The sequence below is a fragment of the Euwallacea similis genome, chromosome 20 (genome assembly GCF_039881205.1).
Source record: "Euwallacea similis isolate ESF13 chromosome 20, ESF131.1, whole genome shotgun sequence".
In the NCBI taxonomy this organism is placed as follows: Eukaryota; Metazoa; Arthropoda; class Insecta; order Coleoptera; family Curculionidae; genus Euwallacea; species Euwallacea similis.
In genome coordinates this window covers 2,616,141-2,632,800 of record NC_089628.1, presented here as the reverse complement: position 1 = coordinate 2,632,800, position 16,660 = coordinate 2,616,141, and the positions used below count along the sequence as shown (strand labels likewise).

The 16,660-nt window shown below is 41.1% G+C and overlaps 2 protein-coding genes across 2 annotated transcripts; one reads left to right on the top strand and one right to left on the bottom strand.

Moving 5' to 3' along the window:
* Positions 1-1,464: 1,464 nt before the first annotated feature.
* Positions 1,465-2,501, top strand: LOC136415585 (U6 snRNA-associated Sm-like protein LSm2). The gene is made up of 4 exons (XM_066400223.1): positions 1,465-1,483; positions 1,547-1,614; positions 1,679-1,769; positions 2,252-2,501. Exons 1-4 carry the CDS (start codon positions 1,481-1,483, stop codon positions 2,375-2,377), a joined length of 288 nt encoding a protein of 95 aa, XP_066256320.1. The 5' UTR covers positions 1,465-1,480; the 3' UTR covers positions 2,378-2,501.
* A 32-nt stretch (positions 2,502-2,533) lies between these two features.
* Lmx1a (LIM homeobox transcription factor 1 alpha) lies at positions 2,534-6,928 on the bottom strand. The gene is made up of 5 exons (XM_066400222.1): positions 6,730-6,928; positions 4,123-4,333; positions 3,395-3,728; positions 3,051-3,339; positions 2,534-2,995 (listed from the first exon to the last, which is right to left on the bottom strand). Exons 1-5 carry the CDS (start codon positions 6,824-6,826, stop codon positions 2,763-2,765), a joined length of 1,164 nt encoding a protein of 387 aa, XP_066256319.1. The 5' UTR covers positions 6,827-6,928; the 3' UTR covers positions 2,534-2,762.
* Positions 6,929-16,660: the final 9,732 nt, after the last annotated feature.

Genomic DNA, 16,660 nt, shown 5'->3' with positions numbered 1-16,660 from the left:
ATAAAGGATGTTTGAGTTTCTTAAAAATTCGGCGAAGGTAAGGTGATTATCATTTTAGCACTCCTATTTATAGATGGATGAACGCAATGAAAACTCATTTACTTTTTGAGTTGTTTCTTAAGTTATGTAATTATATAGAAAGTAATGAAATATACTTCCTGCTCTTACATAAGGAATGTTTCTTGAGTATTTTTCTTAAATAATTTTTAAGTTACAGTACAGTCCCATAAACTGCCGCATACCGTTCATGTGCTGTTGATCTCTAATACGAACTGAGTATTGATAAGAATAATTATTGTAAACGTTTGAATGTCCTTAGGGGGCAAGGTCGACAATGAGCGACTGACCCATTATGGGGGGCATCTTTGAGACAAAGTTTATCGGCTTTTGACACCCCTCCCCTGTGTGTTCTTTAAACACACACGCAGATAATACAAAGAACGCGAACTTAAACAAATTGGTGTTTTTAAGCCTAAAACGGAACATCGTGTTTCTTTTAGAAATAACGGACTTTGCAGCTCGCAAATAAACAGATAAAATGTTAGTTGAAAAAGCAATAATGTATAGCTTAAAAATGTTATGTTATATAAATTTGCCATAAATAATAAGTCCAATGCGCTCTAATTTTGTAATGTTATCTAATAAAGGTCACCAATTCTCCTTAAACCCTTTGCTGAAAGTCGTCGTATTAATTTATAATTTCGATATTGTTTAGTCAAAATTTTCAAATTCCTGGTAAATAACGAAACATTGATGGTTCAATGTTATGAATATGTAATTTAGTCTAGAAATTGCTTGATAAAAAGATTCTAGAACGAGGTTTATTATAAGCAAATAAATATTGTTTCGTTTGGCTTTTACATGCATTATCTTTTAGTAAGAACTAACACGTAATAAATATAAACATAATCATAATTAAAGCAATTAATTATGCATTTTATGCATAATAAATGCAAATTGTTTATACAAATTTAAACGTTTAAAATTGCTACATTTTATTCTAAAACAAGCGTTCCAGATCAATTTCACTTGAATGCTCTCTTTTATTATAGCTGTTATTGACCTTTATAATGCTGAATGATAGATGTTTTAGTGTAAAATGTATTAATTTATTTAATTTATGGGAAGAGTATTTAATATTTCAGTGTTTACGATAAACTTCTGCATTATTATATAACATTCATATTTAAATTTTATAAAATAGTGACAAAACTTTTTCAATACGTCGGCAACCAGAAATACACACAGCGCCATCCACTTGTTAGAGTTTGAATTAGGACTTTCTGTGCCGAAACGTGCATGAAGGCGTCTTTATGTCTTTTTCGAATCAACGCTTCAAAATAAAGATAGATGTTGCCCGGTGTTGTTTATCCGAAACTGAGTTATTGTCATAGGTTTTTAACCTAACTTATTATTTCGTTGTACGAGTTTTGGTGTTAACCGCAAAAGCAAAAGTAATTTAAACAATAATTACATTAAAATGGTAAGAAACCCTTTTAAATGTAATTGAAACGTTTTAGTAAACAATACATCTTAAATTCCTTAGCTTTTCTATTCGTTTTTCAAGTCTCTTGTGGGCAAAGATGTGGTTGTCGAGCTTAAAAACGACCTGAGGTAAGTTGGACTAGAAGATTTGGTGTTTTTTATATCAAATCTAACGTGAACCGTGGAATTGTAGCATTTGCGGAACGCTGCATTCGGTGGACCAGTACCTGAACATCAAGCTCACAGATATTAGTGTAACAGATACTGATAAATATCCTCACATGGTAAGTATCTAATAAAAATATATGATAATTGCCGGGCATTTGAATAGAAGTTTTATAGGTCTGATGATCTCAATATATCTAGTTCGATATTTGGTTCACTGAATTGAAAATTGTCAAAAGTAACAGTACCAAGGGTACCGAAGATTAGTTCACTTAGCCTTCAGTAGGGAGAGGAAGAGATATCTTTTAGACTTCATGAAAACTAAGCTATTGATGGCAAACATATCTTTGAAGTCGACAAAAATGTATGTCCTTTGTGTCAAGGTTATGACTTTATCAATTTGGCCCCAAATCAAGTATTATTATATGTTTATAGTTCATTTAGTTCTTCTTTGACATTTAACTGACAACATTCCAGTGAATGTCAGCTTATTTTCAAAGATAAAATGAGAAAAAATGAACAATCCGCCTTAAACCTATAGAACATATTTACTATTGAGTTGCATGCATCTCACTTTACATCTCCAGTTTTTCTTTTTCAGTTATCAGTGAAAAATTGCTTCATCCGAGGCTCAGTAGTTCGCTATGTCCAGCTGCCTGCAGATGAAGTAGACACTCAGCTGTTGCAAGATGCAGCCAGAAAGGAGGCGTCAGCTCCTACTCGGTAATTTCGACTCAGAGAGGTGTTTTTTTGCTTGGTATTAGTTTAAGGACTTACCCACACGTGGGGTAAATTTTGTACACAAGATAAGTATTTATTTCAACCGACATTAAATGTTCCTTTGCTCACTTTCATTGAGTTTTTCATTTAATAACCAAATGCGAATGTTTTAAAATATTTTATTTGAAATATACATAATAAAATCTAGACAATATGAAACACTATATTATTATATTTGGCATAATTCATCGTCCATCACAATCAATAATTCGACCAGATTTGTTTCCTAAATGTTACAAATAAGCATGCTCAGTGAAATAAAACTCCCAACAACAAAATGACTAGAATAATCAGTTATTTTTGTAAAACATTTATGGTAATTGAAAATATTTTTAATGTTCTGTATTGAAATAAGAATTCTGCATGAGGTAGAGCTTATCGATGGGGTTAGCGACATTTCCCGTAGACGTCGAGTTATCATTATGATGAGACTGCGACTGCAGGTCCAAATTTTGTATCGACATTGTGTCTGAAGTGGCCTCATCTAGGTGATCGAAGTTTGTACTATCGTCAAGGGATATGTCTGAGCTGCAGAAAGATTCCCCTGAGTGGGCTGGATAGTTATCTATACGTTTCAACGCTGATTAATTATTGATATATCGAACTGAGCAAAATCTTACCGTCAGGAGAGTAGGGCATATTAGGGTTGAGTGGCTGTCCAGAACCGCCATAGCTTAACCCCATACCAAACTCACTGCTCGTGGGACTGGCCTCTTGTTTTATGCTCTTCTCCTCCTTGTCACTTTTTTCCTTGTCACTGGGAGACTTCCCGTCGTCTTGCTTCTGTTTGCGTTGGATCTTCTTCATCTTAGCTCTTTGGTTCTGGAACCAGACTTGTACTACCCTCACGCTAAGGCCCGTTTCCTTGGCCAAAGCTTCTCGCACCTTCCTGCACGGTTTTGGACTCACCTATAATCAAAGATTTAGTTGATTATATCACTGAGTCGAAGTTCAAGGTTGTTACCTCAAAAGACGCCTTAAACTGCCGTCTTTGAGCTGAAGTGAGGATGGTTCTAGGTCTTTTAGGACCTCTCCTCCCGTCCCGCGGCCTGCTGTTCTCGTCCAAGAGGTCTTCGTCTCCACTATGCGTTTGCTGCATTAAGTACAGTTCTTTCTCGAAGTCTTGTCTGCAGAAGAGTTGACCGGCCCGTAAGACAAATTGTTCTCCTTTTTGCAGGGGTTGACAACACACCACGCACACGAAACAAGGCAGGTGGTAGACGTGTTGTTGGGCCCTCATGACCATCTCCTGAGGTAACAGCCGATCTCCGCACCTCGAACATTTCACTCCGAAAATCCTGCAAAATTAAAAAAATACACGTGTGGCTAATCGCACCCGGCTAAGAAATGTACTACGCTGGGGAAAAGGGACAAAAGATCCGGGACAACAAAGGGGGCTTTGGGATGTTATTAACCGTACCGACGCCTCGCGACGCTTATATTAGACGCCTCCGAAAGCCCCAAAACGAATATTTAACAGAGACGTGCACTGCCGGCTGAGCAGGCATATTTTATTAAAGAATTTTTATTCTTTTTCCGCCGGCACAAAGCGTATACTCCGGCGTATCCGTTCACGTGGATTTTATGTTCCAGATGGGGCGAAATTGCCATTTCCACTACTCTGGAAAAATATTGCGCTATTTTTTCCCCGAGTGGATGCACTTATATGGAGTATTTCAGTTGCCAACTTACCTATCGTAATCAGCCTTGCAATACAGTTTCATATTCCTAGTATAACAGGAATTGGTCAGTAAAATTCCGCACACGTTGCAGCAGAGACAGTGCTCGTGCCAGCTGGCTTCAGCGACTCGCATGAGGTAGCGATCGTGGATTTTGCGACCGCAGCCCTCGCAGGTGTCCTGGGTTTGTTCGCGCTTAATTAGAGAGGCGGGATTCGTTAAATCTGCAACAACAAATTACAACAATGTAGGCAAAAACGTTTAAATATTAAAATTGAATCGATTAAACACACTCGCGTCCCACGGTGGGTTTATTAAGGGTTCGGAAGCTGACAAGATAAAGTTTCTCGAGTAATAATCATGAGGATTTGGGTGTGGGATAAGTTGGGGATTTTCTCGGTTTCTGGACGAATAAGTTTCGGGAATGGTGGGGAAACACGGTAATGAATTTGTTTGCATTATTTGTATATAATTAATTTAGTGCTTGCGGAATTTGCGAATTTTAATCAGAATCCACGGAATTACAAAATACATTCGCCATTTAATTGAAAGAGATGGGCCGTAAAATTAGGTTCTTTCGCCATATCGTCAAGAAGTTCACCTTACTGTATGTTGAGTTATATTCAAACTAAAATAATATACAAAATTTTAGTTTGAATTTTTTTAATTTTAGCTTTATTTTAAATTTATTTCTCAAATTTTTCTAAAAACAGAGCTTTTTCTGTTTCCATTAATTTTTGAGATATTTACTGAAAATAGAAATCTGGGACTTCCATCTGCATATCTTTACCTATTTATTCTGTAATAGGTAGTTAAGTCGCGTGGAAAGTCAAACTTATTAGAAGAGCTGAAGTTCGTTGTCAATTCCTGCCCTTTTTGTTCTTCGTATTCGTTGAACTGTTTATTCTTCATTTTGTCAAGAATTGTCTGTGTCACGACAAATTCAAATGGTTTTTGCTCTAATCTCATATGTTTTTTTATCGCGGTTTTCTATGCGAAGTAGGTGTTTCCTGTACAAATTCCTGTAAGCTTTTCCGGGCTCATCCAAGACGATCTTTCAATAAAAATGCGCATATTTGACGTTTTTCCACCCCTCGCATAAGGAAGCGGGTAATTTGTAGCACGTGTCGACGTCCATAAAATATCGCGAAAGTAAAACTGTCAAAGGGCGAGACCAAGGAAACCAAAATTGCTTCCTGGATTGGACTATTTTTTCACCATGAGGCACATTAAAGGGTGCTTTCGGGCAACTACTGGATAAACCTATTGCGAACACTTTTTTCTCTTAGTTTTTCCAGTTTTTGCGAAGTCGCAAAGGAAAAATGGTTCACACCGAAGTGCTCCTTTGCCTAAAAGGTTTATGTGGGAATTTAAATTCAGTCGAAGAGGAGTATTAGCAGAATACTTAATTGCTAAAGATCTTCCTGCATTGAGTTTCATAAAACTGCTTCAAGTTTCTTTACAAATTTCGTGATGAATTTCGGATTTTTACGCTACTCGAGGTTCCGTTGGGCCTAAAGTAATCTGAATAAAACTCTAATAACGACAAATAACCTGAATAAACCTAAAGTAAGTTGCGGAAATATTCGTTTTCAAGTTGTGACGTCAAAGTGACGTGGACATGACGCGTGTTTGACAACTTTGCACATGGCAGAGTTGTCGTCACCCGTCATTTTGACGTCATTCCCCGGGAAACTTCTACTCCTCAGAGGCAAGAATCTGCAGCTTGCTTATATCGATATACTCGCCATAAAGGATGCAGGCAATTCTAGATTAATCAAAATTAAGGCCAAATATGTTAAGTGTTGTTGTCTTTAGTTTAAGTGTAAGCTGACTTTTACAGAAACGTTGGTGTAAAGCTGTGGCATTTGTCAGATTATTGGTTTCTATGGGCACCAGCTTGATATTTGGTCCTTAACCTGATGTATATACTTAATTTAAAAAAGACGTTTTAAATGGAGAATTGTAGATCGCCTTGGCGTTTAGTTTAACCTTCAGGTTAACAGAGAGAGGTAATAAAAACTTATTTCATGGAAATGCAAGGTCTACGCATCGCTCGCGACGGAAACTCACAGTTTCTTGGTCTAATATTAAAGAAAAATTACAAGTTTGACAATGTCAAATACAGATGGCGTCATTTCGAGCGAATCGCATGGGGTCAAATCCAGAGTGTCTTGGAAGTTTTATCTGATTTAGTACATATGTGATTGTCTGTCTTGAGAATTTGATCAGTGAGAAATTTCGCATTGACGGAAAGTTGCACCCGATTGATCCAAAATTGACCCTATTGTGGCAAAACCAATCTAAAATGCCATAGGCATACGCTCCATTTGGCGCTCACTGGTGTGGAAACTGCGCCTCAGTGGCTTTCAAGTTATTCCGAGCCACATCATCATGTTGGAAAGTGAAAGCTAATATTGACAAATGAGATACTGATTATCTTATGTTCAGAGAGCGAGAATAAGCTCTCTAGTTAACTCGGAGATAAATTCGAGAATAATGGAGGTTGTGCGTTTTCATAGAAACGAACTTCACACTCACAAGTATCCGGAGTCAAGTAGCAGCAGGCTATATTCAGGGGTTTGTGAAGCCTCTTACGGGATCATCACCCATCACCTACCTGTTCTTCCGTTATACTCGGGCCCCGGCATGGTCCCGCCATGATCGGGCAACATCGCCGGATTCAAGTTCATGTGATGCGGATAAAACTCCAGCATTATCGATCACAAAATCACCGAACTTCACAGTCACAAACCCGCAAAAAAAATCGCACAAACCCACGGGACAATCGAACAGAGACTTCGGCTGAACTGTCGCAGAAGTCGACACCGATTGTCAATGCCAAAAAGGGGGTTGTGGCGGTCCACCCAACCAAAGGGACTCGCCCCACCCTAGACGACTGTTTTCCATCGGGGGTGGAGCTTTGGCTCAGTCCCTTAGCGCCGGGGCCTGCGCAACGGAGCGCATCCTTCGGGAGCATGATGAGTTTTCGGGGTTATGATCTGTTGTTTCATAGGATGGGTTTTCGATATGTGTTTATGGGGTGTCGTGAAGTATTTATGGGTGGAAAATAATGGGTTGTGCGGAGCTGATATATGGGATGTTTTTATGTTATTGTTATTGTCATTGTTTTGAGGGTTTTATGTTATTTCGGTCGTCGAAAGTTATGATCGAGCCGGAATTTGATTTTTTGCTCTCACGACTCCAATGACGGTCATGGCCATGACGGTAGAAGCCGCTGTAGCGATTTTCTTGCTACGATTTTTCCGAACATTTCCATTCTGTGACCCACTAGCTTGTTCAGATGAGGTCCCAATCTGCCATATACTTTTTATAGTGTATCATGGCTTTACCATGATTCCTCATTGTCTCCTCAAAACGGCCTCAATTCCTCTGGAATGAGTGTGCAAGTTGGCTTATTTTGCTATTAAATAAGACTGTCGCAGCTGCGCCAAATGCCCCTTTGAGACCGAAAAGAAATTAGGCGTTTCAGGTTAATTTAGGTTTATTGATATTACTCCAGGTGAATTCAGGTTCCTTTGGTTTTTTTTAAACTAATTCCTGGTTTGTTTATGTGTGATCAGGTTTCTCGGTCAGTTGCGCCAGGAACGTGCTAAATTATGCCGACCCGGAGCGATATCACCAGCAAACCTAAACTAACCCGAAATCACTTGAATCAATCGAAAGGAACGTAATTTCTGCTTTAAAGGGGTCAAATTGGGGCCAGTCTGATGGTCAAACCTCCACTAATATGAATAAGTCGGACGGTTAGTTCAGGTTTTGGTTCGTTGTCAAGTTCATCAGTCAACTTAAATTCACAAGTAATCGGGGTGAGTAACCTAGAGTAAGCTTGAAGCTCAATCCCACCCGAAACTGATCAACATCAAGTAAGCTTGACCAATCAACCATGCGGTACCCGAAATGCTTGATGTAACCCTGGCCAATAAAAGGCATTCAGTTAGCGATTGGTAGGCGTGTGGTACCTTAAATTGGCATGTTTCCTCCTCGTTCCGCTCACGGGTTAAATAAGGAAAACATGTTGATTTGGGGTGAGAAACGTATGACACTCCCCAGCTCACATCACCTTAAGTGAGCCTGAAAAATCCAGTTTTAAATGCTAGAATGAGGTCCTGTAAATCCGAGTGAGTTTGTGGTATTGTGGTGTTCCATGGAAAAGAGTACGGTGTTGAAAACTCTCGTTAAAAGCATTGAAAAGATGCTTATTCGGTTTCCATATAACTCGAAAAATAAGAGAGGTAGATTCTTATTTGTACAGACGAATGCAATTCGGATTTTTGTTACATTAAGACTCCACGTTGATTTCGGAAGCCGGTGCTTTCCAACTTAACGTCCTGCATGCTAAAGCCGTGCTCCCACGTGCCCTCAAGGCTTTCCCACCTTTAGCAACCGGCGATCGTCCCGATCGAGGTCCTAAATTCGAACATAATTTTGAGGAGAACTCGCACTTGAGCTGGCGCCAGCAAGGCCGTGTTCCCACGTGCGCCTCCCGACCGATCGCTCTCTGATCTCTCGCAAAACTTTATTTTATTCATTGCGCTCAATGTCATTGCCAGCCGGTAAATTTTCCTTAGTCGCAGCTTTGGGGTTCGTCGCCTCCAATTAGGGCACATATGAGTTTTCTAAAAGCTACAGCAGCTGTGAAACTCGTGGGCGGCCGACGGCCATTTGTTGCAACAATATCGCTTTATAAAGTTGCGACATGGAAAATTGCGGTTCTTTGTGAGGGAAGAGATGGGCGCGGTGTCGCCCGGAAGTGATTTCCCGAATTTTCCCTAGTGATTTGAGGCGGTTCCGGCTGGCTCGTGGTGTGCGTTCCTCTAGCCAGCCGAAAGTTGAAAGAATTGTACAATATACAGGGTGGTCTAAGGGAAAAGTGGAGTTTTCGCGTCGCGAAGACGGAGATGCTCAGATACAAAGAAGTACCTTTTTACTGTGTCCAGTCGCGGTCCCGAGGTATTCTCTACGCGGCCTAAGTCGGGTTATTTATCGCGAAAGCGTAATATCGCCAAGATATCATATTATTCCACCTTGAACGAACAATAGAGGATACGCGGCAAAGGGAAAAAAGCGGATAATATTGTCCCGTTGGAGGGGCAGATGAAATAACTGGTGTCAGATGTGCCAGGGCAAACAGAGGAACGATTTTAAGCCTGGAAAGGGCCCCATTGTGTCGAGTATCAATATTGAGATTTCGAGAGTGCTTAGCGTCTTTTGGAGAGTTAATTAAAGTTATGCTCGACGAGTCCCATGCACTTCCCACTCCCGGCTATTTTTCTTCGGCAAAAAGTCCTGCCGAAACACGAATCTCTATTGAATCATAATTTCTGCGGAGCGACAAGTCCTTGGCGGGTGCGTACCGCACCGGCCCCGGAGGCGTAAACTTCGGCAGTTATAACTATTTTATAACTCAGACCCTTTGAATAATGACCAACTAATGTCCCGGTCACGTGGCCCTAGGAATTATGAATGATTTAGGAGGATTCCGGGTCGGGGGCGGGATTTAAAGGAGTGTGTCGTGTGGATTCTGTGGGATTTTCTCGTGGCCATAATATTAAACGCATTAAGATTAATGTTTCCGAGCCCTTTGCGCGATAATAAGTAGTTTTTCTCGCTCTACGTGTATGGAGTGGAAATAGCCGTTGGTGCGCACGTTCTAAGTTCAGAAAAAGGGGCTACAAATTCGCGTCCCCACAATCCCTTAGACAGGAATGTCTGGCCAGGCCTTGATATTAGATTCCCCCCGTTGAAGGAGGGGGCGCGCTTCTTTCCCCACTTTTGCTCGCCGTTTCGAACGGGACTTTTCTGGCCAGGGGCGTCCCAGAAAAACGCCTCTGCGACTCCAAAAGTGGACATAATCATGTCCCCGTCATAAAACTCCGCATGCAGTCCGCGTGCAACAAAACTGGGGAAGATGGCTCTGGACAAATCTACCGATTTATGCGTCTAATAGCCGCTTGACCTTTCTCCGCCCATGGTGGACACATAGCACGTCCCTCAGGACTATTTATCGTTTCTCGACGCTTCCTCGGGGCCAGATGCTCCGGATTTTCCTCCGGCTTTTTTTTTATTGTTAAACGTCTGGAATTTTTCTTGGAATCTCTCACAAAGCCTTGGTGGATACCTACGTTTCGAGATAGCGAATCTTGCTAGATTAGGCCTTAAACGGGACGGCAGTTATAAGTAACCCCGCAGAGAATTGGACCCCCACAAGCAGTTGCGGAATTGCGACACCTGTTCCTGTAGGCCGCATTCCTGCAATAGTGGCCATTGTTTGTGTCGCTGTGACCGCGAGAAGCTATTTCAAGACATCCATTATATAGGGTGATCGCGAGGGTAGTTTCCGCCGTTTACTGCAAAATTTTCGACAATTGGAGACGTGGTGAATTTTAATTTCCGCAGCTCAAATCAGGCCGACGAAAAAGATTACGGTAAAGTCATCGTTATGGAAATATTTCAGGTGGCGATAGTACTTTACGAAATAATTTTAAAAATGCTAATATGAACCCATGGTGAAAAGCGCCCTATTTTCAATATACAGATTGGCGAAGTTTCAAATTTTTTGACACTTCGTACGTCAAAAATCAAAACAAAATTATCAAAATGGCGGAAATTCAGCCATGGCATCCTAGATTGCAGTCCGGAATATGTAGACCGAACTTTCTTAATTCGCATTGATAGATATTTTTGCTAATACCACGAAAACGGTGAAAGATGCGAAAATATTGCAAGAGCCCAAAAAACTAACGAATTGAAGGAGGAATTTAAATTCGGCATCAGAATTCATACAGGGTGTTCGAAAAAAAGATAAAAGGGATAAAATAGTGCATGAATCAAAAAGCACTCTGTATAACGACGGTTCTTACGTTGTGTTGTAGAGGGTCTTAAAGAGAATAGGTGTACAAAATTTCAAAAGTTTGACTCAAGGTATACGTGAAAAAAACGCGAAATATGAGAGAGTTTATAAAACTTTGCCCCCCTGTATATCGAAAACGGTGCGCTTTGACCATGGGTCTAATAGCATTTTTTGAATTATTTCGCAAAGTATTATCGCCCCCTGAAATATCTCCACTACGACATGTTACCCCCTGTATAGCTGGTAAATTAGCGTTGGTCAGATATGAAAATTTTTAGCTGGAAAAGGCCACTTACGCCAATGGAAGTGGAGATCATATACTCGCAAAATTGTATCAAAAGAAGCAAAAAATGTGAAATAACAAAAGGTTTTTTATTCTTGGCTATATGGCCAAAAAAGGCACGTCTGCCAATCAAAATTTAAAAAAAACCTTAAACCATAAAAAGCATTGAAATGCCAAGCAGGATACCAGAGGCGGCTCTAAATTTCTCCTTCTAGAATTTAATTGAAATTTAAAATCCCTACATTGCTGCGCCAGTGGCAGCGCCAAAATTTCCTAAGTCGCTATAGCTTAAAAAGAAGCAGAAGAGGAACGGCTTTATCATCCCGGGTGTCAGGGGTCCCACTGAAGTCAGAGGCCTCTGCTTGACGCCTAAAATTTCATTTAAATGAAGATTCTGATTTGTTTAGTAATCGAGATTAAAGTATTTGCTGGCTGCACTAAATCTGTCGATCCCCATTGAAAATTGCGCCAACTTTTTCAGCCCCATGTATGGATACCTCTCCTCCATAGGGAGCTCGAATCCCTATCCCAAGGCGACATTGTCTCCAGGTAACAAATGGGTCTATTAGAGATCCAATTTCCTTTGACACTGAGGTGTTCTAGGTGTAATATCGTAATCTCCCGACCTCATGGGGCGCGGGACATTGCCATTACGGCCTTACAGACTCGAATTTCCCAGATTTATCCATACAGACATGAGGCCTTTAGTTGCCGGGATAGAAAAATGCCCTCAGAGCCAGGAACTTTGCCCTGATTGGCGGCTTGAAGAGCACTTTTTCCGGGACGGGAAAAGTTACGATGTTGATCCGGGCCCGGATTTCTCTTGTGCCCTGCTTCGGTGTTATCCTGTGGGATATAACTTTAAGCCCTCTATGCTCACGTGATGTGGCATATACCAACAAGTTTCTAATCGATTCCCTTTGAACGGGTTCAGTTGTGATTTCAGCATTTGCTGAGCATACGAAATTTGAACAATATTTTCCTTGGCGTTGCAGAGAATTAGGGGTGGTGAGTGATGGGGGGTGAGCGGTATAGTAGGCCTGTAGTTTAATATCCCACCAGGGCGCAGTCATCTATCAGGGGATGCAAACAGACAAGAGTTTTATTAAAAGTCAGCTCAGGAAATACGTCACGGGTCTGATAGGCCAAAGGCCAGTTTTAGAGTTGCGGAATTTTCTAGATCGTCTCAGTATAAGGTGATTATTGAAAAAAAGACCTAAAGCCAGAGTAACAACGCACACAAGCCATCAGATAAGATAACCAGGTATATTGGCGTCAGAGAGGGAATCTGTTGCAGGTGTAGCGCAACACAACAATTTTGTATGCTCAAACACTGTATAGAGTAAAAATCCATTATCGCACTTTCAATGTCGAATAGGGCGATGAAGCCAAAAAAAATTGATCAAATGTGTAACCAAAACGTAGGCAGGAGTTCGCTTTTAATCACCGAAAAACCACCAAATTGGAGCTCCGAGAAATTATACGCAAAATGGCGGACTAGTTGACGAGCTGTCAAAACTAAAATTGCGTCACGTGATTCGCTGAGGATTGAACGGATACCTTCTGATTAACCGTTCCCGACCAAGTCCACTAAGCTAGCGTGACACATGTCATCGGACAGTAACGTAATATGGCGGACTAGTTCATCGGTTGTCAGAACTAATCACGTTGTGGTGCTGGTAGTGCGCGATTATTAAAGCTTGGCTAAATATGATTTTATCGTCTCAGCGTTCTGAAATAAACCAAACCAGCTTGAAAAATTCTGATCTGATTGGGAGCGGTTTGAAAATTTCAATAAAACCCATTGAACCTGAACCACCCTGAATGACCCTAAAATTCCAATAAAAACTGGACCTAAAAATCCGAACTAATTGTGCAGGAGTGTAACATGCTCATATCGTAGGTATTTTTAGGCGGGTATTTCCTAAACCAAAATTAATCAGTCCCCAATGGTATGACGAGCTGGATTTATTCCAATAGTGGAACATTTGTTCAAATAGATATTGATTCCATAATGAGCCCTATTCCAATATTGACTTCATTTAAATTAATTTGAATGCCATTTAAATGCGGGGTCGATTTGAAAGTCAAAAAGTATTGTCCTCTGTCTTCCTTCGGGGGCGAGAATTTCTATAAATTCCTTTCAGATTAATTCGATGAAACAAACAGTCATTAGGCCTGAAAGAGGCCGACTTTCGGTAAATGGGAAGGATTAAAACGGGCATCCTCAACAAGTGTTCCGACCACCGGCAGAATAAACCTCTAATTGCGGTTATGAATAAGATTATTTTCCACTTTGTTGGTCGCAACTTTTGGAAATATTTTGCTTTGTTTCACTTATAGACACTTCCTCGAACGTTAAATTCGTCTTTTGTGCCCTGGAAACGAGCTTTATTAACCGTGTTTCGCCTGTGCCAACAACAAGTTGCCGTTTACCCCCGATGTCAATTAAAATTTCTAAATTTACTGTCAACATTATTTGTATTTATTTTGGCCTTTATTGTTTCACCCATTTCAGCGATAACCAAAGCAAATATGGGGTCTCAGTTTAATAAACTTTTGCAGGTGGTTATCTTGTCAATAAATCCCAAATTCGGCTTATCGCTGCGTCTGATGTCAAGGAGGGCGTAGGCGTATTTGTTCCCCTTTTTACGCATAATTCCTGAGTGGTACCATGGAACGGCACATCCAGAAATTTCTCACGAAACCCGATAAAATCAACATTGTTTCAGCCCCTCGAAACCGATCTACATCATACTTACAAATTTTTATGTAGTTTCCAAGCAGCGGGGGATGTTGAGTGTCGAGTGCGTCGTGTGCCATTCCAAGTGTTTTATCGGAAATAGATTTTATTATACGAAATCGGCACCCCCGTTGAGGAACACGCATTGCCTCCGCTGAATACAAAAACTGACGGACGACCTTATCAGGCCCGATTTCAGCGGAAAAAAGCACTGACTTGCAGGTACCCATCGTGACATTGGCACTTTCCAACCCCTTTAGGGAAATAAATTAATACATCACAGACCGATTTCCAATATGCGGACCATTGTAATAGGCCAAGGGGTGGAAAGAGCGCAGAACAAGGGAGCGAAGAGACATTAGTTTGCGGACTGAGGGCATAGTAATATAAAGACGTCGGTATTTTAAAGGGCGAAATTAGATTTCGCTGGGGTGGCTTTAAATATTTGCCCCGTTGCATATGTGGGGGATGGGGTAGCCAACGAGGTGGCTAATTCATAGGACCGGATGGACATCTAATGGGCCACAAACGTTTTTTGCCTAATGATTGATGAATGCCGAGCAGTTCGGCTGAAAAGTGCTGCGTCGCGAAACGGGAGAATATCAAATTTTGGTGCTTTTAATTATAGTTTATGAGTTTTTAATAAAAAAAGTTGCCGCTCCACCGGGGAGCGAACCCAGTACCTCCCGGTAGATCTGCTGGTAATTAAGCCCACCGCGATATATGGTGACGTAGGCTGGCGGACTGGTTCGTTAGCTGTCGGAATTAAAATCAAGTTACCTTCCCGGATTTGGCCGCCATGTTGTAGTGCTAGTAGCGCGCAATCATTTCACTATCGGGTTTACTTTAATGAACCGAAATTAGAGAATTTTCAGAGCACAAGACGGGAATCGTCACTGGGAGCTCTGTGATAAAAAGTTTCGAGATTACCACATTAGTTTTAAGGTGTTTCGAAATCAGTAAAATGGGCCTGACGATTACTGGAACAGCCCCCCGAATTCAAAGATCATTTCTTTTCGGCTGTCACGAGCAAAAGTCGGCGCTCCGCGACTCGTTGTCGGCTTGATTAATGACGTAACTTAATTAAAAGCGAAATTAGAGTAACACGACTCCGATGCTAATTTATCGTAAACGTCACGTAAAAAATTGTTATATATCTTCGGGAAAAAACGGGAGATAACGGGGTGACGTGTGCGCGACATACGGACCATCAGAGATCTGGAATTGTTTAAGCCCTCTCGTCATACAGGTAAAAATCGAGGGATTAGACGGGCTAAGGCCACGTTTTCCGGCTTATCGATAAACGGCCGGTAAATAAAATGATCGATGGGCCGTCAAAAGTGGCCGCGTGGCGATGAGCTCCCGTGCACGTGAACGCCACTCACCTGATCATAATAAATTTCATAGTTCGGTTTAATTGCTCAGGACGCGGAGAGGGGCAAATAAAAGTCGATAAGAGATTTCTTTTGTGGGATTAATATTCATGATCGACGCTCAAGATCAATCTATTCTACAAAAGTAAACTGTAATTATTCCCCTAGAGGTCAAGAAACACCTAAGGTCACTGAGTAAAATTGATGCTGAAGTGCTTTGCAAATCGGGAGGTTTTTTGTGACGTCGGCTGGTGGTTGTATCAGCAATAGGACCGTACGTCACGTTACGTCATGAATATCCCCGGACGGCCATTTTGCCTAGTGTTTTTGCGCATCCGATTTCTTTTATTTCAACTAATTTCAGTTTCCGACACTTTCACGTGATGGTGATTTGAGTGCAAAAACTGGCAAACACCTCAGTGTACTCGAGGGCAAAGGTGGAGGAAATTCTAGAAATCAGGGACGTCTCCACAAGGACTGAAACGTGGGACTAATTTCGCTTTTTTACTGACTACTGTGAAGAGCAATTGCAGACGGAAAAAATGCGAATCTAGACAAAATCCTAGAAATGAAATTCAAAATTCCTGAAATCTAAGACTGGTCCTCAAAAAAAAACCACCACAGTATCAGCCTTGGCCTAGAGATTCGAAGGCCTGACCGAAACTGCTTTCATCCCTGTTACGTCACTGGAGGCCTTGATTAATGAAATTTCTGAAATCAGGGTCGCCAGTAATAGTACTGCTATAAAGGGAATAACACTGCACGCAGAATACGATCTGTGAATAGTAAAGGCAATATGCACATAAATCGAGGCGTGGGGCGCTCACGCACGTGTCCACCTCCGTTTCACCTACCCCGACACGTGACTTGCCCATTTACAAATTGCCAGCGCCCCATGAATGTTTATCAGCCTTAAAGCTTATTAAATCTTTGCACTGAACGTTAAAAATCTATATATTAGTGAAAAATCTGAGCCGTCAGTAGGAAGGACATCATATTAAGTCCTCATAGGAGACCAGATGATACCACTCATCCCTTAATAGTCGACTGCGTTTATTTACCATTCAGGAACGACTTTTTTCTCCTTTGAATCCGAAGCTCATCAAGCGTGATCAAGAGCCCCAATGTTCGTACCTATGTGGTCTCTTCAACATCTCTTGTGCATACGAGCGTGCAATTTACATGCGAGTGAGCTAATTTCCTCGTACATACAAAGAGGGGTAGATAAGTGTTACCAGTGACATCAGATAGTTTAGAATTGAGCATGAGAATATTTCT

Coding starts and splice junctions, on each gene's coding strand:
- LOC136415585 (XM_066400223.1), top strand. Junction 1,615..1,678: donor GAGCTTAAAAACGACCTGAG/GTAAGTTGGACT, acceptor GTGGAATTGTAG/CATTTGCGGAACGCTGCATT. Junction 1,770..2,251: donor CTGATAAATATCCTCACATG/GTAAGTATCTAA, acceptor TTTCTTTTTCAG/TTATCAGTGAAAAATTGCTT.
- Lmx1a (XM_066400222.1), bottom strand. CDS start 6,826: ATGCTGGAGTTTTATCCGCATCACATGAACTTGAATCCGGCGATGTTG. Junction 4,334..6,729: donor CGAGTATAACGGAAGAACAG/GTAGGTGATGGG, acceptor TTGTTGTTGCAG/ATTTAACGAATCCCGCCTCT. Junction 3,729..4,122: donor TGCAAGGCTGATTACGATAG/GTAAGTTGGCAA, acceptor TTAATTTTGCAG/GATTTTCGGAGTGAAATGTT.